The sequence below is a fragment of the Malus sylvestris genome, chromosome 5, assembly GCF_916048215.2.
Source record: "Malus sylvestris chromosome 5, drMalSylv7.2, whole genome shotgun sequence".
NCBI classification, from domain to species: Eukaryota; Viridiplantae; Streptophyta; class Magnoliopsida; order Rosales; family Rosaceae; genus Malus; species Malus sylvestris.
Genome location: NC_062264.1, coordinates 7187817 through 7213924, shown reverse-complemented (window position 1 = coordinate 7213924; position 26108 = coordinate 7187817). Strand labels below are relative to the sequence as shown.

The following is a 26108-nucleotide window of genomic DNA, read 5'->3' as shown; positions in this document are numbered from 1 at the left end:
GACCCGCTATTCCTATATCCGTTTGCCCACCCTTAGAATATACTCTTTTCTGAACTGAAAACCCATTGTTCATTTGAGCACTGAGATTCTGATAGAGAGGAGAATGTGTCTGTGAAGATGGGGCTTCTTGGCTTCTTTATTAGCTTCAAGAAGTCAATTTTATTCTTACATTTCTTTATTGTGCAACAAAGAGCTCTCTATTATATTTAAAAAAAAACGGAAATCATAAGATGCTTTAGCAAATAGTCAAATGGATAGAGAAACTGAAATACATTCATACATAGACATGACTTGGTCATGAGACGTGCCCTCTGTACCTTCTTTTTATTAATCAAACTATATATGATCAAATTATTTACACTGACCACTAGTATATGATCACCCCATTTAAAAAAGATATTATGAAGAAAAAAAAAAAACAAGAACGCAAGAAAGGGAAGAGGTAGACAATTTGATCATGGCCATGCAGGTTTCTTGAGTTTGTGATTAGGGTTGTGGAGGAAGAACAACCTTTTTATGACCTTCATAATCCCCGCGACGCCGACGGCAGTAGTAGTAGTACTGTTGGTTTTCGAAAACTTGAAAGATTGAACGCAGCCCAATTGTTTTAATATCTCTTGTGAAAACCTACCAGAGTAGTCTGATCTTGCTGCAGTTCTTGACATCGGTAGTTCTTCGTTGAAATCTTCCCAGAGCATGTCCATCGTCTTAGTCTCCTCTTCTTCCTTCTCTCTCATTTTCCGGCCGCCACGCTCGATATGTGAAACACTCTTTCTTCTTTGATAACTACAATTTACAGCATCCATGATGTCTTCTCCATGATTACGATCTTCTTCTGCTGCAGGAGATAAGCACCACAACGGGGGTGAGTCGATAGGAGTTAGAGGGAAATTGTGTGTGGGGAAGCTGAAATCGTCTGTGTCCATGAAGTGGTTGATCTACTGGGAATCAAATAGTTGGCCGCACAACATTAATTAAAATGATGAGATACTCGCACAGGAGTAGTTCGTTGGCCTGGAGGAGGTTTGGTAGAGGTTGACAATGTTGCAGCTGGTCGTTCTCGAAAGTTTTAGTTCAACTGCTTCCTGCGGGTCACCATTTCTTTTTTATTTGATGAAATATAAGTTAAGGGTGTCAGGGCCCCCCACGTAGTTGCATTTTCAAGGAAGATTTATATATTTTTCTCTCTAGTGAACCCAAACCACGTGGCTTAAACGTGAGAAAGACTTTTGTCCGGTTATTTACGATAAATGGTGGAAGATTTGTGATATTAAGTCACATAATAATTAAGCAGTCATAATAATTTAATTCAAATTTGTGATTTACGAAAATTGAAGTTAAAACTTTTCATTTACAAGTAAGGAAGAGGATCGTGAATCGAAATATTAATCGAATTTAAACATAACATGTGCTAAGAAACAAAAATGGGTAATCCAATCTGGGCCAGGGGCGGTACAACAAAGATAAAACCTTTTTTATTGCAGAATTATTAATTAGCAATATACGTTCCAAATTGTGTTGGAAAATATAGTTTCTTGCCAGACTCGTTGAATTGGAAAGGAGCAAAAGGGACATCTCATCTATCGGCGGATTGGAAGGAGGAAACACCTCCCCTTTCAAACCAAAACAACAAAGCTGTTGACTCTGAAGCTGTGAAAGGGATTTGCTTTGCCACTTATGTCCTGCCTAGGAACCAAGTGCACCAATTGTTTATTTTTAGCGGATAAATAACAAAGGTTTAAGAAGTTAAAGCTGTAGGGTAGATAATATCATTTGTAAAAAAAAAATTAAAACCTTTATTATAACCAAATCCTGATAGGTTAAAAAGAGTATTCCTAGCCGACGATGGCATAGTTTTATCCCTATAAATAGTGCCCGTCAATAGAATGATCCATATTAGTAATTGCATATGTTGAGAAATTTGCCTTCCTAAAACCAACGTCAGGACTCAGGAAGTCTATCAAACTTGAGAAAGAGCCACTTCATGTAAGTAATAGTGATTTAGAGATGCCATGCAGGGATGAGGATCCTCTTCGGATCCCCTTTGTTAGGATCCTAAGGATGCTCACATTTTAACCGTTCATCGTATATCATGCAATTAGTTTTTGTTGAGTACTATTTATATTTAATTTTAAATAAAAAAATCAAATAATTTCTGACCGCATGATATATGATGAATGGTTAAAATATAAGAATTTCTAATATCCCTACAATTTAAATCCGGATGAGATCCAAATCCGCCATGCAGTAGCACATCGGCGCAGCATAGTGTCAATGACAAGTAAACCGATTGTTTAGCACTTTTTTTTTTTTTTGTCAAGTCCTTTTTAGGACGGTACAAAATTTTTAGTAGGTGGATTGTGTTAAGATTGTTCCATCAACTACAATATTTTTGTTGGGCCTATTTTTTATTTGGGCCTTTAAAGTTAAGTAATGGGTTTGGACATAAGTGTTTAGCCATTATTTAATTGGTGAAGCCCAAAACTTAATTAGCTTGATTTGAAATTCTCTTCTGCACATTTTACCACGAGTGAACGGTTGAGATTTAACTAAATGATGTGCCGGTGAGCCTTGCCTTGCTTAAGGCTCAATTGCCGCGAGAGTCGGTGCAGTTTATGTGCGAAGAAAGGGATTCTTGTAGCTAAAAATTGGAATTGGATATAAAACCTTAGGTTTCTTGGATTGCAAGCAGAGGAAGTAAGATCCTAGGAAGATTTTAAGATTGAGTCGATTGGTATAAATAAAAGGGTTTTGGAGAAGGAAGAATACACACAAAAAAATAGGATAAATTACATAGTAGCCCCTCAGGTTTGAGGTCTATTACAATCTCATACAACATCTTTAAAACATTTCATTTTCATACCTCAAGTACTATTTTATTTCAAAATAATACCTCTGTTACATTTTTCATCCATTGATCCATTAAGTGCTGACGTGACTGCCACATTTATGCCACGTGGCTGCCAAATGTGAGCCACGTGGTAAAAAAAAAATTATAATTTTTTTTAAAACCTTAATCTTAAAAAAAAGGGTTAGAAAATCCAAATCCCATCAGCCCACCCCCCATCCCCATACCTGAACCTTAAAAGAAGAAGAAGAAGCAGCAACAGAAAACCTAGAACCCAATGAAGACGAAGAAGAAGATTCAGGTTCTGGTTTTTAATTTAGAAGATTCAGGTTTTTAAAAAAATAATTATTTTTTTTTTTTTGCCACGTGACATTTGTCAGCCACGTGGTACAAATGTGACAGTTACGTCAGCACTTAATGGATCAATGGATGAAAAATGTAACGGATGTATTATTTTGAAATAAAATAATACTTGAGGTATGAAAGTGAAATTTTTTAAAGATGTTGTATGAGGTTGTAATAGACCTCAAACCTAAGAGGCTATTATGTAATTTACCCAAAAAACTACAAACAATCAAGTTTTATCTCTACCTACTATTAATTCTCTCAATACTTTTGAATCTCGAAGCCTTTCTATGGCATAAGACCATCTCCAACCGAAATGACTAAACATAGCTCCGTCCAAAATTATAGCCCTGCAAATAATTGTGAAAAAATTGTGTTTTTCTAAAGAATTCGCCATGGTATCTCTGATCCATGCATAGTATCATGAAAAATGGATATAAATGAACGATTCAGGTCATACTTATAAACCATCTCCAATCGAAAGGGTTAAACATAGCCCTCAATGGTTTATTAATTTTAAATTTTATTGGTTAACTTAATTAAACTATGGTTGTATATTTTCAAATCTAGTCGTTGAATTTGAATTAATTATTGCAAATGAGGAGATGGGCCCAGAAAAGGGCTAAGAGGGGGGAATACATTTGGCTAGCTTGATACTCCTTTGGCCAAATAATAGTCTGGTGGACTCTAGAGAATTATAGCCCAGCCATTGGTTGGAGATGAGTTTTTAAGCAAATCATGCTATTTTTTGGCTTTTGGACCTTTAGCCCTCTCCATTAGAGATGGCAAAAATTCAAGATTATTGCTCTGCTAGACTTCTTCTCTGCTTCATTATCTAAAGTTGCTTGGGATTTTTTTTCTTTTTAGTTTGTATTAATGTATTGATGCAGCACGAGCGTAGAAGGGATACCAATGTAAGTCATTGAAGAACAATGTTCTAGATCCACCAGATTTTGGAAGAAAACCAAAAGGTTCATTTGAATAATCTTGAATGATGCATTACATTGGGAGCCAAAAGCCTTAAATAGACTTAAAACCAACCATGGGGAATTTCACAGGACTTAAGGAATTTGAAATGAAATAATCACATGGAATTTGAAGAGTTCGATTCGAATTCCAAAATTTTAAAACGTGTTTTTGGAAGTTTAAATAACCTTGGATGGCTAAAATCCATCATATATTATAGCAAAACTATATGTTTGAACTGGGAAGCCGCACTATTTTTCAAGAAGGTATTATGCGCCTAAAACGAAGCTCGAACACCAAATTTGTAAATTCTCACAGGTTCCTTTTGTCCTCCTCCGCCTCCATTTAGTCTTAAAATGTAAATTTTTTTTTCCTTTCGTAAAATATGTATTATTATTATTATTATTATTTAAACCCGCTTGGTACTCCATTACATAATTGTGGTCTCATGTTGGGTGACACAAAGCCTAACAGTGTTGGTACGAAGGACTAGTGTTTCACATTTTGTCCTAATCAGATGCCAAACTTAATAGATACTTTATTTAAGAACAAAAAAAAAAATAATGAAAAATATTTGAAAATTTTGAGTTTTAACGCTAAGAACAAAATAAAAGGTAAAGTGAATAGTAACATGATTGAATTTTTAGTGTAAAAATATAGTTTTTCGTTAAAGTGAACAAAAAAAAAATGGAGAACTGAACTTAAACTTCAAGGGCAAACTCTTAGCCACAAATATTTCTTGTTCTTATAAGAAGTCTTTGGAATCAAAGGTTTCGAATGAAATGTCAGTGGTGTACAGTTTAATCCAAGCAAAGAAAAAAAAAAGAGCATAAAAATCAAACACAATGATTGGTCTCGGTCAACGCAGTCCCGGTTCAAAGCATAAAAGTGAGTGGCAGCCCCGGTTCAATCCCAGAAAAAGGGCCGGCGGATGGTTCACGGCATGAGCACTGATATTATAGTGGCGACGACCCTCTTAACCAATCGAATCGAAACCTCATCACATTCTCCGCAAACAAACGATTTTTTAGTGGAATCTTTTTGAGCACCTTCCCATATTCTCATCTGTATTTCTAACTTGTTCTGTTGTTTGTCTTCATTTACGCGTTTTTGAACAACCTTTGTTTTTCTAGTCCACAGTCCACATGGTATAAAACTTTTACAGGGTTTTATCATCTAAGAAATTGTTAAGGTTGGACTTTCTTATCACGCCACATGTAAACTTAGGAAACTTAGGAGTCTTGCATTCGTGTCGACCACAATGGGTCGTGTGAGATTCAAGTCTAACGAGAGTTTCTCCTTGTATATGTCTTGAATCTCACATGGTAGAAACTTTCACCTACTATAATTATTCTGTGGTTTACTAACAACAATGGTATTGGTACCCATAACAAGAAAACCCTACTAAAAAATCACTCGGTAAGAGTATCAATGCGAAATTTACTAAGGCTACCGATGCTAGAGAAAAGACCACTAGTTTATTTACTCTGAGGTCTAAAATTGTCTTGGCAAGAAGAGACCCCTTAGTCAATAGTCCAGTCAACTCCACTTCCCAACCAACACGCCAAACATTTTCTCTTCTTCCCGTTCCCACAACATTTCCATTCCTCTAAAACCCCATAACCCAAACACAAACACAACCAGACATCTCTCTGCAATTCTCTCTCTCTCTCTCTCCCACCTGAAAACCACATAAACTATATATACAAATCTCCCCTCGTATCTATAAATAATAAAAAACCAAACACAAGTGCAAAAAAGACAATAACCTTTGTAGCCCAAAAATGAGCAGGTATGGCCGCCAAACCACCTCCCTTGTCCTGTATTTCAACTTCCATTTCTTCTTGTCCTTGTTCTGCTACCTTCCTCTTCCTACGGTCTTCTCCCAACTCTCCTCAAACCAGAAAACCGCCATGATCAATCTCTCCAACAACCTCAACACTCCTACTAGAGTTGTTCCATGGGACGTCAACAAAGAACCAAACCCATGTTTGTGGACGGGAGTTGGGTGCAATCCCCCGACCAATTCATCCGTCATCCAGATTTCTCTGTCCGGGCATTTTCTATCTTCCTCGGACTTTCTGCCACTCGTTTGTCGGATTCAGTCTCTGCAGATTCTCGATGTGTCCGGCAACCATCTGACCACAATCCCACCTGGGTTTATCTCGGATTGTGGAAAGCTAGGCGGGTTAAAGCTGCTCAATTTTAGTATGAACAATTTGGAGGGTCGTCTTCCCGATTTTGTCAGGTTTTCTGGGTTGGAGGCTTTGGACTTTGCTCGGAATAACTTGAATGGAAGCATCGACTCCGAGTTGGACGGGTTGGTCGGGCTCAGAAGCTTGAACCTTAGCTTCAACCAATTTACTGGGTCCGTTCCGACCCGTCTCGGAAAATCCAAGGTTTTGGAGGAGCTTGAGCTTTCTATGAATACGTTTGATGGTCCTTTTCCTGCTGAACTTGTGGGATACCATAATTTGACTCTGCTTGATCTTAGCGGAAATCAGCTTTCCGGGAGTGTTCCTGATGGAATCAGAGAGCTCGCCAAGTTGGAGGTTTTGATTCTTTCGGCCAATAAGTTATCCGGCGGAATCCCACAAAGCATTTCAAATATCACCAGCCTCTGGAGATTTGCAGCAAATTCTAACAATTTCAATGGTTCAATTCCTGATGGCATTGCAGAGCATCTGAAAAACTTGGACCTCAGTTATAATAAATTGAGTGGGTCGATTCCATCGGACCTCTTGTCATCGTGGAATCTGCATACTCTGGATTTGTCGAATAATAGATTGGAGGGACAGATACCGCCAGTTCTATCTCCGAGCTTGGTCAGGTTGAGACTGGGAAGCAATTTTCTTGATGGGAAGATACCTTCTACAGCAAATGCAACAAATCAAACGTTGACCTACTTGGAGATGGAAAACAATAACTTAACTGGATCAATTCCTCCTGAATTGGGTGATTGCCAGAATTTGGCGTTGCTGAATTTGGCTCAGAATCACCTGTCTGGGGCTCTGCCGGTGGAGTTGGGTAACCTTAGCCATCTTCAGGTCTTGAAACTTCAATTTAACAATTTGAGTGGTAGAATTCCAATTCAAATTACTCAACTGCCCAAGTTGTCCATTCTGAATATCAGCTGGAATTCTCTCAGCGGTTCAATACCTCCTTCAGTTTCAAACATGCAGAATCTTACTAACATGAACTTACAAGGCAACAAGCTGAGCGGTTCCATTCCCGCCAGTATTGCCTCCATGGATTCTCTGATGGAACTCCAACTTGGAGAAAATCACTTAAGTGGTGACATTCCAAGAATGCCGATGTCTTTGCAGATTGCTTTGAATCTCAGCAGCAATCTTTTTCAAGGACGTATTCCCGAAACTCTTTCGAGGCTCAGTGAATTAGAAATTCTGGATCTCTCAAATAACAAATTCTCAGGTAAGATACCGGATTTTTTTACTGGAATGAAAACCTTGACACAGTTGTTACTTTCTAACAATGAGCTCTCTGGAGAAATTCCTGATTTCGGTTCTTGGGTCATGGTCAACACAAGTGGGAACGAGGGTGTGACTAACAGAACAAAAAGCACTCCACCCCAAACGGAGAAGAAAAAATCATATGCAGTGACAATTGTTCTTGCAGTTGTAGCAGCTGTGGTTGCTTTTGGAGCGGTCACCACTGTTGCCTTATCACTATCGCGACAGAATGACAGGGTTAATGATGAACGAGTTCAAACAGGGGAAGAACTTGCTGTGCCCGAGGTCCACCAGGGAAATCTCTTAACTGCAAATGGTATTCATAGATCAAACATCGTTTTCACTAGAGCGATGGAAGTAGTTTCTGACCGATCAAACATTGTGCTGAAGACTAGGTTTTCAACTTACTACAAAGCCATCATGCCGTCTGGAGCAATCTACTTTGTCAAGAAGCTCAACTTGAGTGACAAGATATTCCAACTGGGCAGCCACGAGAGGTTCGCCAAAGATTTAGAGGTCTTTGGGAAACTAAGCAATTCCAATGTCATGAATCCACTGGCCTATGTCTTGACTGTTGACAGTGCTTATCTGTTCTATGAATTTGCTCCAAAAGGAACCCTTTTTGATGCTCTTCATGGTATCTCGGGCGATGACATGGATTGGGGGAGCAGATATAGTATTGCTGTCGGAGTAGCGCAGGGTCTTTCTTTTCTTCATGGGTGCACTCCAAGTCCAATACTCCTCCTTGACCTGTCAAGCCGAAGCATTTTGCTCAAGTCCCTCAAGGAGCCTTTGATTGGAGAAGCTGAGCTCTTGAAGGTGACTGATCCGTCAAAGAGCACCGGAAGCCTTTCTACTATTGCTGGTTCTGTTGGCTACATTCCTCCAGGTAAGCAATTCTGTGATTTCTTCAGTAACTTGCTGGATTTAAAGCAATTATGTCTATATCTTGTCTCTGTTCTGTGGCAGAGTATGCATACACTATGAGGGTAACAATGGCCGGCAATATCTATAGCTTCGGGGTCATTCTGCTGGAGTTGCTGACGGGAAAGCCAGCAGTTAGCGAGGGCATTGAGTTGGCCAAGTGGGTCTTGAGTAACTCAGCGCAGCAAGATAAAAGGGATCACATTCTTGATTATAGTATCAGCAGAACATCAATTGCCGTCCGAAGCCAGATGCTTGCGGTCCTGAAAATTGCTCTCGCTTGTGTTAGTGTATCACCCAAAGCAAGGCCAAGAATGAAGAGTGTGCTTAGAATGCTCCTCAATGCAAGATAAAGTAACATGGCATGATTCAAACTCGATGTTAAATACTAGTTCCATGCATAAGATGGGATGAACCCGAAGTTTTGGTCAGTTCCTACGAGTAGAATATCAGTGGTTCGATGTTTGTGTAGTTAAAGCTTATCTTGCCATAGAAGATAGAGCAACTATAAGAAGTAATGTAAAATGTAGAAAATTTACATACTGAACTAGATTGTCTTTGAGCTTTACCACTTATACAAGATAGCCAAAGCTTGGCACAACAGCAATTTCCTGCATAAAAAACAATGCTTGCTTGTACTACTGCTTCCAACAGAGCGCCAAGTGCAATATTTATTGAAAATAGCTAAAACATTTTCGAAATGGATTTCAGTAGCAATACTTCTGTGTCATGAATACGCTTAAAGTTACAAATTTGATTTCACTCAACCCATACGCTACAACCTCAACAACGAATTTCGTGCAATAGTCAACCCTAAAAAAAAAAGAAAAGGATCGAAAAAAAAAAAAAAAAAAAACAACGGCCAGCAAGATTTTATGACAGAACCTTTGACGAACTAGAACTAAAACTCATTATGCATTTATATTCAAAATTATTTTCCTATTCTTCGTAAAATTGAGCCAGCCTCCCGTCAAACCTAAAAGATAAGCAACAGTAGAAGCATGCCTGACAAGATCAAATCGCAGACATTCTGAAAGCCAAGCGGGAATCAATTGGGGACAAGGCATGTAGAGACTAGAAGGTAAGATCTTTGGGGTCCTCAATGATCTTGGCCAAGGTTTGCAAGAATGAAGCAAGATCAGCTCCATAAATTATGCGGTGGTCAGCAGTAACATTTACCTGTAAATAATTGCATGTTCCAAGAATTAGAATTTGTAGTTTCATTCTATGTATCACACCAATAAGTATATATTTCGTTATTTCTTACCTGCATTTGGTTCTTCCTACCAATACGACCATCCTTAGTAGCCACAACAGTAGGCTGAGATGATCCGACAGCCATAATTGCACCCTATAGAAGTTGAAATCAGAAACGCACAATTATTAATAACCACCAGCATAAAACATGCACCTTCACTCTCTAACAGAAAATAAAGAATGAGAAAAACATGAAATGAATCGCTTACAGTTCCAGGTGGCAGAATAGCATCAAACCGATCAACACCAAACATCCCAAGATTAGAAACAGTGAATGTACCTACAAAACAGCAAACGGTAGTCATTTAAATCAGACAAAAATGGAGCACTTTGAATGTCAAATTTTCAGTAAAAGACTGTAAAACAAGGGCTGCAATCTTCAGAAGCTCTGTACTGCCTTCACTTAGCATAAATATTAGCGATTATGCCACCATTTCTCTCAAGAAGAATCCAAATCTAGGATCATAAGAATATTCTAACCCAGAAATCATCAATTAAAGTACATATACCAAAACTCAAAAAATAAAATTAGGAGGAAAAATGGCAGAAACCCTGAATTGCATAAGAATAGAGACAGATACTACTCAGGTACTCGACCACAGTAAGGTTCTGTGAGCCTAATGATAAGGCAGGCTAAAAAATAAGGGCCAGACCCTTCGAATGCGCCACAGTCCAAAGGTGACAGAGAGAACAGGCACTGTAAACTGCATCATTAATAAAATTCTAGACACTGTTGCTCTAATATGCATTCTGACTGTATTGGTGATCTGAACAAAAAGGAAGGACAATAAAAAGGTTGTACCCAGTGCACAAGGCTCCTGCTTTACGCAGGGTCTGGGAGAGGTGAATGTCGGCTAGCCTTACCCCCATTTATGGAGAGGCTGCTCCCAAAACAAAAAGGAAGGACAATACAACACAAAATTCTAATGGCATGGCTAAAGCTTTTGGTCAATCTTAGAGTCAAACAAGAGTTGTGACAAGGAGCCAAGATTGAGTTGAAGCACTGAAACAAATCAACTTAGCAAACCAGCATTTCCTGTTTGTAAAGCACTTTACACGCAGTACAGAAAGTTGTAATATCTTGTGATTGGTGTTCATATAAACCATGTTTTACGGAAAGCAGAAGAGGGAAAGTCGCTCAATTTACAATTACAAAAAAGAATTTAGCCACAGCCTTTTCCACAGTTACAGAAGAGAAGCCTCTGCCAAGCTTTGAAATATTGGCCCGGATTACACTTTCAAATGGTACTTATTTGAAAACAAAATGAACCCAACTGACAACTAAATTATGTACATGTTATGGGGAACATGAGAACTCTGAGCATAGGCAACCAAATTATTTAGGCATTGTTGCTTGAGGAAAACAGATGCTTGCTGGCTGCCTGATCAATGATCACCTTGTTCTCATTCTATTATTCAGCTTTGGTGTTTAATTTCATACCGCAATAAAGCATAAATTGAACTATTAATTGTCAAGCTTCAGCTAAATAATTAAAAGTTCATAGAGAATGTCAGTGCACATAAATCCCTGTTTTTTCTCCAAATGAACATACTTTTTCGTATTGATCGAAAAATCTAGTTACTACTTTTTGATCAATATGATTATTTCTTTCAAATTTAGTAACATACTTTTTCGTATTGAATCGAAAAAGTAGTTATTAAAATTGATAAGAATAATCATGAATTTTGAAGCATTTTATACAAGTTTTAAAAACTTCACATGCAAAGGTCGTCTATTTTCACATTTCATTCTGCATGACAATGTATTAGAACATATACCAAACACTCTCATGCCCTCTCTGCTCAACATGTTGTGTGGTTACTAAGCATTTAGGCAAGTAATAATAGTACCTGTATTGTACTCATGAGGTTGTAGCTGCTTGGCCCTGGCCTTATCAACTAACTCCTTCCACTTTCTTGACAATGTATATATGTCAACCTGAACCATTAAAACTTCGAGCCTCAGAACCACCAACCACCGTCCCAAAACAAAAGAAACCACTACTATAAAGCATGGAAAACAAAAAGGTACAAACCTTGTCCGCATCCTGAAGCACTGGCGTAATCAATCCACCTTCGATTGCCACAGCGACCGCTATGTTAATGCTGCTGTTGTATGTAAAGCTCTTACCATCTCTACAGCCAGAGTTCACAACAGGATGTTTGACCAATGCAAGTGCAGTAGCCTTTGCAAGCAATGCTGTCATGGTCACTCCCTTCGACTTGATCTAGAAAAAATAAATCATAACATCTACTCGTTACAACATCTACTGTCCTGATTCAGAATTCTCGACCAGTAAGCCACATTCACGTGGGGAATAAAATGCTACCTTATTAACGAAGCAAGCGCATACTATAGACTACAATATTCTTCATTTAAATGGAAAAAGAAATCGTTTTATGATTTTAGGACAATGTCAAATTATCAAGTCAGAGACTCAATTTTGATGACACAAACTATGGATTCTCATGTTAAGCAACCCAAATTGTTGAATTGAAATTACCTAAAAAGCAACTTTTCGGTGCTGCGGATAAATGAATAATGAATTTGAATTTGATACCCAAATAAGAATTCAGCATTGTTCTTGCAAAATGTGAAATGATACCGAAAGCATATTTCTCGAAAATTTGAAGTTACCTTTTTGTACAGGGCATCCAGCGCGTCAGTGGTGATAGTGTATCCTACTCTGAAAGTGGGCACAGAGAGACTCTCAAGCATGTTCCTACTCACTGCCCCCTGCATTGTTGTAAAAGGCACCACCGATCCCAACTCAATTCCTGCCTCTGCCGCCACAGCAGCGGCTGACTTTCCAACACTCGGTTCAGCAGCCACCGCCACCGTCGGCTGAGTAGCAAAAGCTTCAACATCCTTAGCCACAATCCTCCCCAGCGGTCCACTTCCCACCACTGACCCCAAGTCCACCTTCAAGTCCTTAGCAAGCTTCTTTGCATACGGCGATGCCACGATTCTCTTCCCTCCCTCTGACGCCGGGTGGGTTGAAGCCACGGTTGCCGCAGCCTTAGGGACCACCGCGGGACCCGCATTATCTGGAATTTTCTCCGGCTGTGGCTCCGGAGCAGTTGCGGGCGGTGCTGGTGCCGCTGGAGCTGGAGCTGCTGATGAAGAATTGGCCTTGGTCTTGGCCTCGGCAATCTCGTCCTCGGTTTCGGCCAATAGAGCAATAGCCGAACCGACGGCTGCGACGCCGCCCTCCTCGACCATAATAGAAGCCAAGTAACCGTCGTAGAAGGTCTCGACGTCCATGTCAGCCTTATCGGACTCGACGACGACGACGCTCTCGCCCTTGGAGAGCTTGTCGCCCTCGGACTTGACCCAGGAGACGATCTTGCCCTCAGTCATGGTGGAGCTGAGAGCCGGCATGAAGATCTCCCGGATCTTGGCCTGGACTTGGGCCCTGCCCCGGCGCCCGGAAATGAGTGCCGGCGCAGAGGAGGTGGGGTTACGGCGGAGGGGTTGGGAGGTGGGGATGAAGGAGGTGTTGAGAAGGTGAGCCATTGGAGTGGGCGGTCAGAGAGAGAGAGAATGAGGGGGTTTGTGTAGAAGAAGGAAGGAAGGAAGGATGAGAATCCAGAGGGTCTGTGGATTCGATGGGTAGGTTTTGTTTTGTGGGTTTATTTCGATTTCGTAGTTGATATCTTCATCGCATTTGGGGGTGTGTGTTTCTCGAGTGCATCGAAACGATGGCGGGCGTTCCAACTTCCAACTACTTTACCAGTGTCGATGGTGGCGATGTGCCTTTGGTTTGCTTCGTTTCTATAAGCTTTAATGTTTTTACATCACTAGTCCTTGAAATTGATCAAAATCCTCATTTTTGAACTTCAAATTCAAAATCGACAATGTCATCCTGAAATTTAATTCCATACGTCAATTTGGTTATTTCGTTTAGATTTTCTCAATTATTTATGATAACTAAGTTCATCTCTACCCAAAGACTATAGGTCACCTATATTCAACAAAATCAGTCTTCCGCTAAAGAGAATCGAGGTAAAAGAATCAGGTTAAGTTTAGCACCAAAAAATACTAAAATATGAAGGAGAATATGACAAACGATAATGTTAATGGGTTAAATTGTTAAATGTATATGAGAGTGTGATTGGTAACGATGAGAGTGTGATTGGTAACGATCAATTCCATGAACCCACTAACCACCATCACGCCTCTCCCTCACCACCACAACCCGATCAACACCACGGCCAACCGCCAACCACCACAATCTCTCCTTCACTAATTTTTCTACCACCATTGGAGAAAATTGTGAAACCATCTTACTACCACCAAATCCACCATGATGGACCTCAACCATCAATAAGAAAACCTAGCAGAAGAAGTTTCATGTAGTCCTACCATCTCAACAGAACACCATTTTTCTTAATTTCACAATTCAAGATCCAAAATTTCAATTTCTTTTCTTTAAAATGAGATAACTGGTGACAAACTACGGTTATTTACAATTTACAAGCCCGGAGAAACTATGAGAAATTTCACACTGCCCGTGACCACAATCAAACAAACACAGCAGCTTGAAGTTTAATTAAATAAACAATATGGGGAAAATGCAAAGGGGGAAACAACAGAATTTGAATCCACACCTCCTTCACTTTGTCAGACTATCTTATATGTTTGATGAGTGCATTTCCGTTTGCTTTCACCTTTTTTTTTTATTTATTTTTTATTTTTTTAAGGGAACAGCTTGTGGCAAACCATGTTATCCACTTTTTTCGGGCCCGAAGAGGCAATAGAGAATTTCATCCTGTTCGCGACGACAATCAAGCAAATTCAATGACACGGAAAAATGAAACACACGATGTGCCGTACGAAATACGAACCCAACTACTTGGGCACCACGTGGTGGTTTATAACATAATTTAGTTTAATTTGTTGCATCTGGATTAATATCCGGCTTCTAAAGACGAGTTGCAACATCAAATTTATTCGCAATGGTAGAAGTTGCAGTTCCCACCCGCGTTCATATCAGACCCCTTCTTTCTGTAAGCCCACATCTTCCAATTCGTCGTAATATAGTGTCAACAAATACAAAAGCATGCAAGATTCGTGGAGTTGCAGCTTCTTCTTCTTCTTCTTCTTCTTCTTCCACTGGCACTTGTGGGTATAAACAACCGGTTGATGATGGACAAATAGTGTTGCCAAACAAGGCAAGCAAGAAAAGGGTCTTCTTTTTAGACGTCAATCCTCTCTTATGCGGGAAGCAGACCCAGCTTACACGCTTTTGCTCATTGGGTCTCCTTATTTTTCAATCAAGTTAGCCTATCCGACCCTGTTATTGCTGTAAGTCCACTTTACCCATTTTGGCACCATGTGTTCGATGAAATGCTTCACTGGGTTTTTCCTCTTTCTCTTGACATAATGTTTAATCTTTCCTCAAGGGTTCCACAAATTAAATTGTTAGGGAAAGATTGATAGCTAGCTTGGCAAAATATATTTGACAGGAGGCACTATGTAGCTCCACACCTGACCATTTTTTGTGATGCTTATAGGGAAGTTTGATTACCCTTTTGAAGGGTTAAGATGCAGTTTATGATTTCTACGTGGTTAGTGGCCCGCCATTGTTTAACTCGATAGCCCAAGCAGAAACATAATATCTGTTATGCACAAAGCCATGTATTTTTATGAAGGGAACCGTAATAAGTCATTGGACCTTGTAGACTCCCTACAAAGCTAATTATTCTTCCATGATTCTCGGAATTTGATCATCTCGACTTTGAAATTACAATTAACAAATGTTGTATCATGATAGTTAATCTTGGTAACAGTAAATATATCTACTTTTTCTAAATTCTGCACTTGCAGGTTGTTGATGGGGAAGGAGGAAGTGAGCACCGCGGACAGTTATTACCATCCTATAAAGCACATAGGTGGAAATTCACAAGACAGTTTTCAAGGGGGCATGTTGGAAGGTCACATGGAGTCATCACCAATGTTCTTCGAAAATGCAATGTGCCTGAGAGTTAGCCTCTATTTTGGTATCATTACATTAGGTTGTAATAATATCTTTAGAGCAAATATGAATCTGATTATAGAGCTAGAAGCATAAATCAAAACTAACTTTTTAATAAGTAATAATTTGTTAATAGAACAATGAGGGGCAACTACCGAGTACGCAAACATTAACATGATGTTTATAATGAAGCAACAAAAAATTCTAACAGAGTAAAGAAAGAAATGGACCTTACAAACTACATCATTACTAGCACTGTCACTGCCAATACTACCATCATTTTCATTGTCAACACACTACAGTAATCACCTGTGTTCTTTATTGCTGCCACCAAGACATTAGCCCGACCAAGGAATTAGCACACCACCTACACTGATGCTGTTTTCCCCACTATCACCACTATGGTTATATGATCATTGTTGCTTCTGTTGCCACTTGCCACCACTTACCACTATACCTACTTATTATATTCTTGCAACATCCATTCTTACCTTTATCATAATCATATTTTCAATGAAGTCTAAATAAATAGTTTTTTTTTTTTTTTTTGGTAAATAAACTGTTATTTATCTTTTGTCAAACCCATTCCTACTTGAAGCTCATATCTGATGCTACACATAATACAAGATACAGGATCTAATCGATACCAGTCTAATGTAATCCTATCCTATCATATTTGGTCAATTGGAGAAAGTTTAGTGGAAAGGGCAAGGGCACTCTCAAAATCTTTAGGTTAGGGGAAAAAAGTGTTAGGTGGCTAGTCTTCATTGGCTACCAATTTCTTCGTAAGTTGACCCTTCAAGAGCCTTGGGCAAGAGCCAGGGATAAACTAGCCCCCTGAAGAGCCCTGGGCTATTTTAGCCTACGCTAGATATGTCCCATTAGAAGTGTCATTTGAGGCTAAATAACACTTTTTTCAAGGCTACTTTTCATGCATTAGATATGCTTTTATATCATGTGCACCAAAGACCGACATCTATTTGATAGACTCTCCAGGTTGAACCCCTCTACCTTTTGTTTCTTATTTTTTTTTTCTAAAAGACCTGGGAAGGAGTAGAAACAATAAAACGGCTATAATATGTCAAAATAGCAATGAGAGTTTGATAGTAATGAAGATCTGTTTCTTTCCTATTTTACTGCTGCTGCTTTGGTATTTGAAATTGATCATTCCAATATAAACATGATTACCTGTATTTATGAACAGGCAAGGATCTACTTGTTTGAAATAAAAATTCAATAACCAGTTTGCTCTCTATTTAAAAATTGTATCCTTATAAGTTTTGAATTTATACATAATTTTTTATTAGTCTGGATACTTCCCATCATATTGGATTCTTTAAGCCATGCCTGAAGCTAGTGGAATTGAAGCTTAAAACATGAAATCTCTCATAAAGGCCTATAGATGATAAAATTCAAATATTTTGGTTTTCTGCTTTGCGTTATTTTGAACATAAAGTGGTGCAGGTCATAAAAGTAGAACATCACAAAACTGATGATGCTATAGCTACACTTGTGGGGCAAGTTATTCGAACAGGATATCGGGTGGTGATTGCCTCTCCTGATAAAGATTTTAAGCAATTGCTTTCGGAAGATGTCCAGCTTGTTATGCCCCTGGACGAGTTAGAACGCTGGTCGTTTTACACTCTTAAGCACTACATAGCTCAGTATAACTGTGATCCATGCTGTGATTTGAGCCTTAGTAAGTATAATTGTAATGTGGTGGTTTCATATTTCAATTAACTATGTTAGTGCTAGCAATATGACTCTAATTTGACATATTTTTTATGATAAGTGTTTTCTAGTTTTGTTTCCAGAGCCAGTTATGATGTTGATGTATCTTATCCTCGACAGTTTTCTTCATAACGCTATATCTGTGACTGTTCACTGTTATATAAGACTTATTGATTCATGTAGTCTATAGTTTTTAGGGCTTAATTAAAAATACTCATTAATTTTGCTAGGATGATGTCATATAGAGTGAACACTGACATATTCAGATTTATTCACGGATGAGAATTTGGACAGCAACTGTACTGCAATGTTTTGTAAAGCATTTGATCAAATTCCAACACACACATAATGGGTTTAAATAAGAGTTATCTGCCATACAGTTAACAGTTTTTAGGCAGCAAAAAACTAAATTGGAGTTCTTTCAGAGACTGATCATTTCTTCTTAATTTGTCAGTTTGTTTACATTTCTTCTAAGATCCCAGAGTGGTTTCACTAGGCCGCATTCCTGTGTGATAAACCCCTCTTAATATAATATTTATTCACTTCCAGAACACGTTTTGTAAGTCTGTTAACTTAATGTCTAGGGTGCATTGTGGGTGATGACGCTGATGGTGTTCCTGGAATCCAACATCTAGCTCCTGGATTTGGTCAGAAGACTGCCCTAAAGCTCTTGAAAAAGCATGGTTCATTGGAAAATCTACTAAACACAGCTGCAGTCAGAACTGTGGGCAGACAGTATGCTCAAGATGCTCTAACAAAACATGTTGATTACCTAAGGAGGAACCACGAGATTCTTTCCCTTAGGAGGTAATTAATATGCTTGCGGTGTTAATTTTCTTTTATCAGTAAATTCCAGGGATAATTTTGTTATTCAGAGTTATCTTATTACCTTGCTCTATAGTAGTCCATAGTTGTTGATATTCCTCAGTCACACTTTTCTGCAGGGATGTTGATGTTAAACTTAGAGAGGAGTGGTTGGTTACGAGAGACACAAGCAATGATTCAGCAACTCTGTCTAACTTCTATAAATTCTTGGAAGAAACCTGGTATTTCAGTCGTCAAAGAGCATCTGTTTCAAATGGCTAAGCTGATAGGTAATTGCTTGTACCTTTCCATATGACAGAAACAAGTTCATGATCCGTTCCTTGTTTCCCATTGGGCGTATGGGGAGGTTGGGCGGTACTTGTTGAGGATGAGGTCTTTAATTTACTGATTTTTCTTGCCTGTACATTTCTCAAAGTATAAAATTTTATAAACTTCATTCTACATGTCCGTTACATAACTATGACATTTCTGAAAATTTTGAAATACTATAAAGTGCAGTCTGCTATAACAGTTCATTCTATCAATAAAATATCATCTCGAGAGAAAAAATGAACTAATGTGTGAGCAACACATTTCACTTTTACAGTGTCATTGTCTAACATACACATGTCCTTATTCAATATAATCCGTTCTTTACATCAACATATTGAATTTGTCTCGTATATGCATTACCATGATGCAATCTTATTCATTTTTCCAATGCACCTGGCACTCAGATTGTTTAATTCATTATTTCTATACGTAATATATATACATAAGCATATATTTGTCACACGTCTTCTTGATAGAGCTCTACATACCACTAAACAAAGGATTCTCAAATGACTTATTTCAAGTAGTCATTTACAAAGCCCTCAAAGTGCATTACATCTAGTGATTACAAATCCCTCTATCTAATGTTTAGAGTATTGTAATTCTAGTTGTGTGAGATGTTGGGATTTTTGTGGAGAGAGATTTAGGAAATATAAGAGCTGATGTGTTTTTTTGGATTACCACTCTGAAAGGGTGGGAGGAGGGAGAAAAAATGAAGGAAAATATAAGAGATGATGTTGCTTTTTGGATTACCACTTGGAACGGGTGGGAGGAGGGTGAAAACAACTTAAATTTGTTTTTAGTTTTTGGTTTTTGGTTTCCTTTTGTGTACCATTCCATATACATTTCTTCTACTTCTCTCTCACCATCCTTCCTCCTCAATCCATCTCTCCTTCTCCTGTATCTTACCAAAAATTAAACATAAAAGACTCAAAGTATTTCTGATATCATCCGAAAGCTTTTATAAAGAATTAATTCACTTTTATAGACCAGTGTTCTAGGATTAGCACATACAGAATGATCATGTAAATAATTTTTTCCCCCTGACCTATTTTCCATTAAAATTTGTTCAGTGGGTGGTACGAAGAACTATATTATTTTAACCCGAGAGCTTAGCAAAATTTAATGTACTGGGATGTGCTACTATATAAAAGTCCTGAAATCGAAGAACACAGAGGGCAGACTGATATACTTCTGTGCTTCTGAATGCAGAATTTATCGTAAGTTCTCACTACCTGTCTTCTCTCTTCCTCCCTCCCTCTCCCATTTTGTTGCTTCTGATATGCTTTTCTCCTCCTGTTTATGGGATCTCAGATTTTGTTCTACGGTGGCTAAGAGAAACTTGGCTGTGGATGGTTATAGTGCATGAGTGAGTGCTGAAGGTTTTGGAACTGCAAATCTCAGCTAAATACGCAAATGTACCAATTCCACCCAACGGGTGCATTTGAATGCTTTTGATGTCGAATTTCTTCTTACCTGTGTCTGTAAGGGTCTTATTCCTTTGATGTTTGGTGTTATAAGTTATTTAGGTAACTGGACAATGTCTTTTGTGTGGAGATTGGGCCCCAAGCTACCACTTGTAGTTTGTACAGGGAGAATTATTTTGTTTCCCAAAAATAAACAAATTATTTTTTTCTTCTATTTTTAATCAAAGAGGAAAAAGAAATTGAACTCGCAACAGGTTTCAACGCTGCGAAGAGAAGTGCCTATGCGGACAATAACTGAGCACGAGAAGCATGACCTTGACCGTTAACAAAGGATTATGTATATGAATTTCTTGCTGTTATCTTGACAGTAACAGAGATTTTCGTGCTACAAGATTTCATCCTTTGAATAAGACATGAATATTGGAGCAACTGGCCGATTCAACATCTCTTGAATATGAAAACAAGAACTGGAGACCATGATCGGTTTACCGTCTGAAACTCGGAGCAGATCCACATCTCAACCGGTAATTTGGAGATGAAATCTTGGACGGTCTTCAGTTCTTCCCTGAATTTCCATAAGGAAAACATAAGTCTAAAACATAAGAGTCGACGAGAAGAACACAACTGCCAGTATTAAGTTAAAGAAGTTACGAACAAAATCATAGACAATCCTAAAAATAACATACTCCTCAGTAGCATAAATAACAGGAAAAAAACAAACAAGTCTCTGAAATCTGAAGCAGCAGATGCCCACAGAGAAGCCTAAAATCCGAATATCCCACAAACAATCCAACTCCTCATCAGCCAAATTATCAAGGGGTGTGCTATCCACACACCCTTTTTACTTCTCACACACCCTTCTAATTTTCGACCGTCCGATCAGATGAGTTGAATAAGATCAAAGGACAAAAATTAACAAGGGGTGTGAGAGAAGTAAAAAAGAGTGTGGATAGCACGCCCCATTATCAAAAACCCTCCTATTCAGTTCTGCCCATAAAACCCTTCTTTCGTACCCCTAAAGAAACTAAATTCTCACACAACAAAGCATTACATGACACTGGAATGGACCAGCATAAGCCTGTCACCTTGAGTAATCGTGACCATAAAGGATATGGCACAGGGAAATGAAGCAATAAGTGATCCATATTTGCAGAAGCCCCCGTCTTCTTTGAACCATTTCACAAATATTAATCTTCTCACGAGCAATTAGCCAAACTAGCAACTTAGAAGGTTCTTTAGCTTCCCATATTACAAAGGAAGGTGTGACAGTAGCAAGGGTTCAATTATTCAACAGATCTGAAAAAGATATGCAGGCAAATATTCGAGAAGCCACTGACATCCATACTCTCTTATGCGCTCAGCTCTACTTGGAACCAATCACCCAGTTTCAAGGTCTGTCAGTATAGACTGGACCTCTCCATTCCTACTCATTAAGGTTTCTCCGACACACAAGAATCCCATCTAAGAGGGAAGGAGGACAGATTGGCACACATTCCAGCAATGGGAAAATCATGATATCGAGACAGTTTAAAGAGATGAGGCTAATTAGTATAAAAATCTGTTTCCCAAACTCAAACCTCACTTTTTCCGCAACTCAACCTTATTCTCTTTCAAGCTTCCAACTTTCACTCTTCATTCCACAATAAATTCCAAGTCATGCTTCCACTTAATTAAAATCATTAAGGGACAACTAATATCAATCGTTTAAAACTTTGTTTCCATATCATTACATAGTATTCTGCTGCCAAAGAACTTTTTTTTGTTGTTTTGTTAATAAATAACCATATATTTCAGACAGAGCTTGGAGGAACTTAATAATCTTATATTATGGATTTTTTCGTTCTAATACTCCATCTAAGAGTTACCAGTATTCACCAAAGCTGTTCCTAACAATCCAATCTCATATGTTTATTCCCGTATTTAACAAGAAAATTACTCAGTCAGTTGTAATTGTAATATGGTTTTGCTTAAACTGCACAATGAGTGAAATAAAACCCAGGAAGCACAAACTAGCAAACAAAGTGAAGAAAAAGAAAATATTAGAGCAGAAGTGTTACCATCCACCAGGATGCCCCACATAAACCACTAAGCTGATAAGCCCTCCATCCATCAGGATACCTTTTGCAGCTTCCAATGCTTTTAGTGATGTGTCTGACTGCGTGGTGAGTGATTTGTCACCCCCTGGAAGATAGCCTAGGTTGAAAGCGACAAGCCTGGCAACACCCATTTAATCAAAGTTTTCAGGAAGCAAGTTCTTCCTATTGCAGTAATGTGGTCAACAATATTGCCATCTATATGAATAAAGATTCTGTGTTTTCAGCTGTCCAAAACACTTATTTCATTTTCTCTTCTTCTGTTTTATATATATATAAGGAAAAACAATGCCTTTATTGAATTTAAAGAACGGTGCAAACACAGTGACCAAGCTTAGACACTAATAATCACAAAACTGTCAACTAGCTAACAAACAATCATTATACACCTCCACAGTACACTATTTTTCGAAGCTGGACTTATGCCATTGCATAATATTAGGCATCTAAGCTTTCTGAATGTATTCTTGTTTTCTTAACTGATTTTCTTTGCATTCGTTAATGAAGAACTGATGTAAAAGAGACATAGAGGTCAAAGGTATTGGCATAAAATTAAATTCCATTTGGGTTTCACATTATCACTCTGATTCAATACACAAAAGAATGGGATGAGATCATCAAGAATCTTGAGTTAAAGTGAGTACCTAACAGATGTATTCCTTGGTAGAACTTCATGCATTTTACTGTGGCATTTGGAGAACAGCTTAACGAGTCCCTTCTACATATAATTGAAACTAAGAAGAATTTTCATACGTCCACAATATTACCCACAAAAAAAAAAGAAAAAAGAAAAAAAAAGAACTAAAAGTAAAACCACAAGATAGTTCAGTCCAGTCCCAACCACCAGTCCGGAATGAAAGCATGATAAACATCATTATAGTTGGTTTCAATCACGCTAATAAATAACTCTATGAAGGAAAACATGTGTATGTTGATAAGGCTTTGAGTATACAAATCACGCATAACACAGAAGCACAAACATAGAAACACAATGAAAGCCAGAATTCTCCGTAATAAAGTGCCGTTAAAACCTCTTTTTAAATCTAATGAGCAATCACATTCATTTTCTTTATTATTCAACAGTCAAATATGGTGCATTTAGAAGAACTAATCATAAAGACAGTGGTGAAAACATGAGTACATCAGATACTACTCTGACTCCACTCCAATGGACTCTACAACTAAGAATAAACGGGAGATCAAGGCAAAGCCTATATTTCCTGTAATATTAGTCCTACATAATATGCAATGGAGGTTCAACCAGTGATGATTAGACAATAAATTACTCATGGACTGAACACAATTTTTTTATCCACACTCGTTTTGGAATCAAGACCACCGATGTCCTTCCCCCAACGGGTCCAAAACGAGCTGCCCAATCCTTTTATTACTTCGCATGCAGTTTTGTTGATACAGTGACCTCTCAAGTCTCACACAACTACTCCAACTTTCTATTTCCTCAGAAGACAAAATTTGGAATCATGAATTACAAATGCACAAACTTTCTCTTTCCTCAAAAAGAAGACAATTTGTCAAAGGTACCTCATTTGGAGTGACCGATTCTTCCAGCAGAGAAGAAGTTTTCTGTAAAGCAGCTTCCTGAATGTCAAGTCCGTAAACAGAACCCTTTCCCGATTCATCAGCGACCATCTTGAGCATCGCTAAGGTATCATGACCATTGCCACAAGTGGCATCAATGACCGTATCACCTTTTTGGACAACATGTTTCCATACCCTGTTAAGAAAAGACACTAGAAGATATTCAGAGTTGAAACAATAGTTACAATACTATCACAAAATAAAGGAAAAACTAAGAATGATAATCTATAGCGCAGGAGATACCGCATAACATTACGTATAAAACCCACAGCTCTCGAATTTACATGTTTGTTAAACCAATTAATATGCAGTCATTGTGCATAATAAAAAAACCAAAAGGCTCGAGATGCTTGCCTTGAAAACCAGAAGTGGGTTAATGGTAGGCTCAAAGCCTCAAATATAACAATGCAAATGTAGGTATAACTAAACAAAAACATGCTCGAAATGCAGACATATTTAGGGAAACTAGTGATTGATTTCTTACAAGTGGGAAACTTCTGTGGCCCTCTTCTTCCCCAAGATAAAGCTCACCAGTAGATCCTCCAATCCTGAATCATGGTCCACATTCTAATAAGTAGTTGATTCCAATTCGGTTTCACTTTAATGTATTAATTATCAATTTTACCCCAACTCCACAACCACAGTTGACACACTAGTTATCTGTTTGGTTCCTGAGAAAATACAAAATTTAACCCAGATTTTCTCTCAGCCCAAGTAAACAAATCATAGCATAGCATAATAGTCTAGTTATTCCCCTCAAATTTTCTCAGCAACCAAACAGTTGAGATAATTCAGACTTGGAAAATAAATGCAGCACATGAATTATCATGGGATGTGAGTGTAGTACAAGTTTTGAAACACTGCACTTACCAAAGAGAGGAGAGTCTTTCGGGAAAGAAACGGAAACGGAAACGGAATCACTGGCCGCAGGGGCAGGGGTTTGGGAAACGTTTCGGCGGAAGAGGTCACGAGGAGTCTGACTCAGCGAAACGTTTCGAGTAGGAGGAGAGGGAAAGAGGAAGAAGCAGCGTGTTGAGGAAGAAGAAGTTGGAATTAGCGTCAGGGGTTTGTGTATCCCAAGCAAATGCGCACCAAATCTCAATCCGACCGGCACTGTCACTGCCAGCATAGCTCCGGCGGCCTCTACCTCCTCCTCCTGCGGATAAAAGATAACGGCGTCGAAATTCACGTTCAATCAAATTAAACAATGCAGTGCAAATGCCGCCCGAATTGAAATTTCAGTAAAATGGGTCGGGTCAGGCCGAATCAAGCCCAACTCCGGCCCGTTTAAAGTGGGCACGGCACGGTCTGGACTTTGAACTAGTTTTGGTGGGCAGCTGGGGTAAATTGTATGAGTAAATTGTTTGGATGAGTAAATTGTAAAAAATGCACTATAAATTATTGGATACTGAGTCATTTATAGTGTGGTCTAGTAATATTTGTTTTTATTTGTAAGTAAGAGTATTAGCACATTTGTCTTTATTTGTAAGTAAGAGTATTAGCATTGTCTCATACGAAGGAAGAGTTCGATGCCTAATTATGGTTGACACATTGTGTCACTTAGTCTAAATCTCTCCTCTTAATGTCTCTATATCAATAACAATTTAGATAAAGAGATTTGAGGCTACTAGATGCCATGCATGAATATGTAATGAAGTAATAAGTCATTTGAAAAAAACTTTATTGAGAAATACTAAAAGAGACTCTCTCCAAATAGGACCCTCGATAGGCTATCTGCCACCTTACAGTTTAATATTAATTATCATGTCAACATTACAAAACATTGTGCCAAAAACATGAGGTGACAAAGAGTCCATGGAGAGTCCCACTTTTTTTTTTTTGAACAAACGATATTATCTACACTAAGAGGGAGTGGGAGTGGATCAAGCCTTACAATAGGTCAGTCACAATAATGTGGATCAAATTCACCTTTGTTTGAGAATCGATCTAAGAGTTTTTACTTACAAATAAAAAGAAATACCACTATACTATAGTACTAAATGTCATCATTTCTCTACTTTATTTAGTGACTTTATAATACTCATGTAGTGCACTTTACTAACTTTGGCACTACGAAATCTCTCATAAAAAAAAAAAAAAAAACACTATTAAGGCAAGATAACGCATTTAGATGAGGTCCATGGAGTGGCATTAAAACTGAGCCAAATCAAACCGTTTAACAAATGCTAAATTGGAGTAGTCATCTGGACAGGCAACACATGTCCAAGTCAGGTCATATCTCATGGGGATTGGAGAGTTGTACATGCTGACCATGTTCCTAGAAGAAACTAAGGCACCTTCCCCTTCCGAGAAGAAACGTTGGCGCACATTCC

The 26108-nt window shown here is 38.4% G+C and overlaps 4 protein-coding genes, 1 long non-coding RNA gene and 1 pseudogene across 6 annotated transcripts; 2 read left to right on the top strand and 4 right to left on the bottom strand.

Moving 5' to 3' along the window:
* Positions 1-255: 255 nt before the first annotated feature.
* On the bottom strand, positions 256-1140 carry LOC126623661 (uncharacterized). The gene has a single exon (XM_050292618.1). The coding sequence runs from the start codon at positions 924-926 to the stop codon at positions 456-458; it is 471 nt and encodes a 156-aa protein (XP_050148575.1). The 5' UTR covers positions 927-1140; the 3' UTR covers positions 256-455.
* A 4482-nt stretch (positions 1141-5622) lies between these two features.
* Positions 5623-9121, top strand: LOC126622403 (leucine-rich repeat receptor-like tyrosine-protein kinase PXC3). The gene is made up of 2 exons (XM_050291120.1): positions 5623-8518; positions 8599-9121. The coding sequence occupies exons 1-2, from the start codon at positions 5944-5946 to the stop codon at positions 8904-8906; spliced, it is 2883 nt and encodes a 960-aa protein (XP_050147077.1). The 5' UTR covers positions 5623-5943; the 3' UTR covers positions 8907-9121.
* Positions 9122-9206: 85 nt separating this feature from the next.
* On the bottom strand, positions 9207-13641 carry LOC126622404 (dihydrolipoyllysine-residue acetyltransferase component 5 of pyruvate dehydrogenase complex, chloroplastic-like). Its single transcript, XM_050291121.1, has 6 exons — positions 12449-13641; positions 11847-12038; positions 11662-11749; positions 10020-10090; positions 9821-9904; positions 9207-9732 (listed from the first exon to the last, which is right to left on the bottom strand). The coding sequence occupies exons 1-6, from the start codon at positions 13325-13327 to the stop codon at positions 9628-9630; spliced, it is 1419 nt and encodes a 472-aa protein (XP_050147078.1). The 5' UTR covers positions 13328-13641; the 3' UTR covers positions 9207-9627.
* Positions 13642-14574: 933 nt separating this feature from the next.
* LOC126621979 (uncharacterized) lies at positions 14575-20161 on the top strand (annotated as a pseudogene).
* LOC126621980 (uncharacterized) lies at positions 18521-20008 on the bottom strand. Its single transcript, XR_007623242.1, has 2 exons — positions 19892-20008; positions 18521-18742 (listed from the first exon to the last, which is right to left on the bottom strand). It is a non-coding gene; the product is annotated as an uncharacterized LOC126621980 (long non-coding RNA).
* Positions 20162-20398: 237 nt separating the features above from the next.
* Positions 20399-24991, bottom strand: LOC126621978 (uncharacterized). Of its 2 annotated transcripts, none has more exons than XM_050290610.1 (6): positions 24646-24991; positions 24260-24323; positions 23719-23911; positions 22821-22894; positions 22141-22296; positions 20399-20707 (listed from the first exon to the last, which is right to left on the bottom strand). In XM_050290610.1, the coding sequence occupies exons 1-6, from the start codon at positions 24902-24904 to the stop codon at positions 20638-20640; spliced, it is 816 nt and encodes a 271-aa protein (XP_050146567.1). In that variant the 5' UTR covers positions 24905-24991; the 3' UTR covers positions 20399-20637. The 2 variants fall into 2 exon arrangements, with proteins under 2 accessions (XP_050146567.1, XP_050146566.1); XM_050290609.1 differs by having other exon boundaries at positions 20399-20648; positions 24646-24990.
* Between the last annotated feature and the right edge of the window lie 1117 nt (positions 24992-26108).

Excerpts from the sequence above, each read along its gene's own strand:
- LOC126622404 (XM_050291121.1), bottom strand. The coding sequence starts at position 13,327 with ATGGCTCACCTTCTCAACACCTCCTTCATCCCCACCTCCCAACCCCTC. Across the intron at positions 12,039-12,448 it reads TGGATGCCCTGTACAAAAAG|ATCAAGTCGAAGGGAGTGAC; the intron begins GTAACTTCAAAT and ends TATTTTTTCTAG. Across the intron at positions 11,750-11,846 it reads TGCTTCAGGATGCGGACAAG|GTTGACATATATACATTGTC; the intron begins GTTTGTACCTTT and ends TTAATGGTTCAG.
- LOC126621978 (XM_050290609.1), bottom strand. The coding sequence starts at position 24,904 with ATGCTGGCAGTGACAGTGCCGGTCGGATTGAGATTTGGTGCGCATTTG. Across the intron at positions 23,912-24,259 it reads GCCACAGAAGTTTCCCACTT|GGTATGGAAACATGTTGTCC; the intron begins GTAAGAAATCAA and ends TTTTCTTAACAG. Across the intron at positions 22,895-23,718 it reads AATCGGTCACTCCAAATGAG|AAGGGACTCGTTAAGCTGTT; the intron begins GTACCTTTGACA and ends AATTATATGTAG.
- LOC126622403 (XM_050291120.1), top strand. The coding sequence starts at position 5,944 with ATGAGCAGGTATGGCCGCCAAACCACCTCCCTTGTCCTGTATTTCAAC. Across the intron at positions 8,519-8,598 it reads TGTTGGCTACATTCCTCCAG|AGTATGCATACACTATGAGG; the intron begins GTAAGCAATTCT and ends GTTCTGTGGCAG.
- LOC126623661 (XM_050292618.1), bottom strand. The coding sequence starts at position 926 with ATGGACACAGACGATTTCAGCTTCCCCACACACAATTTCCCTCTAACT.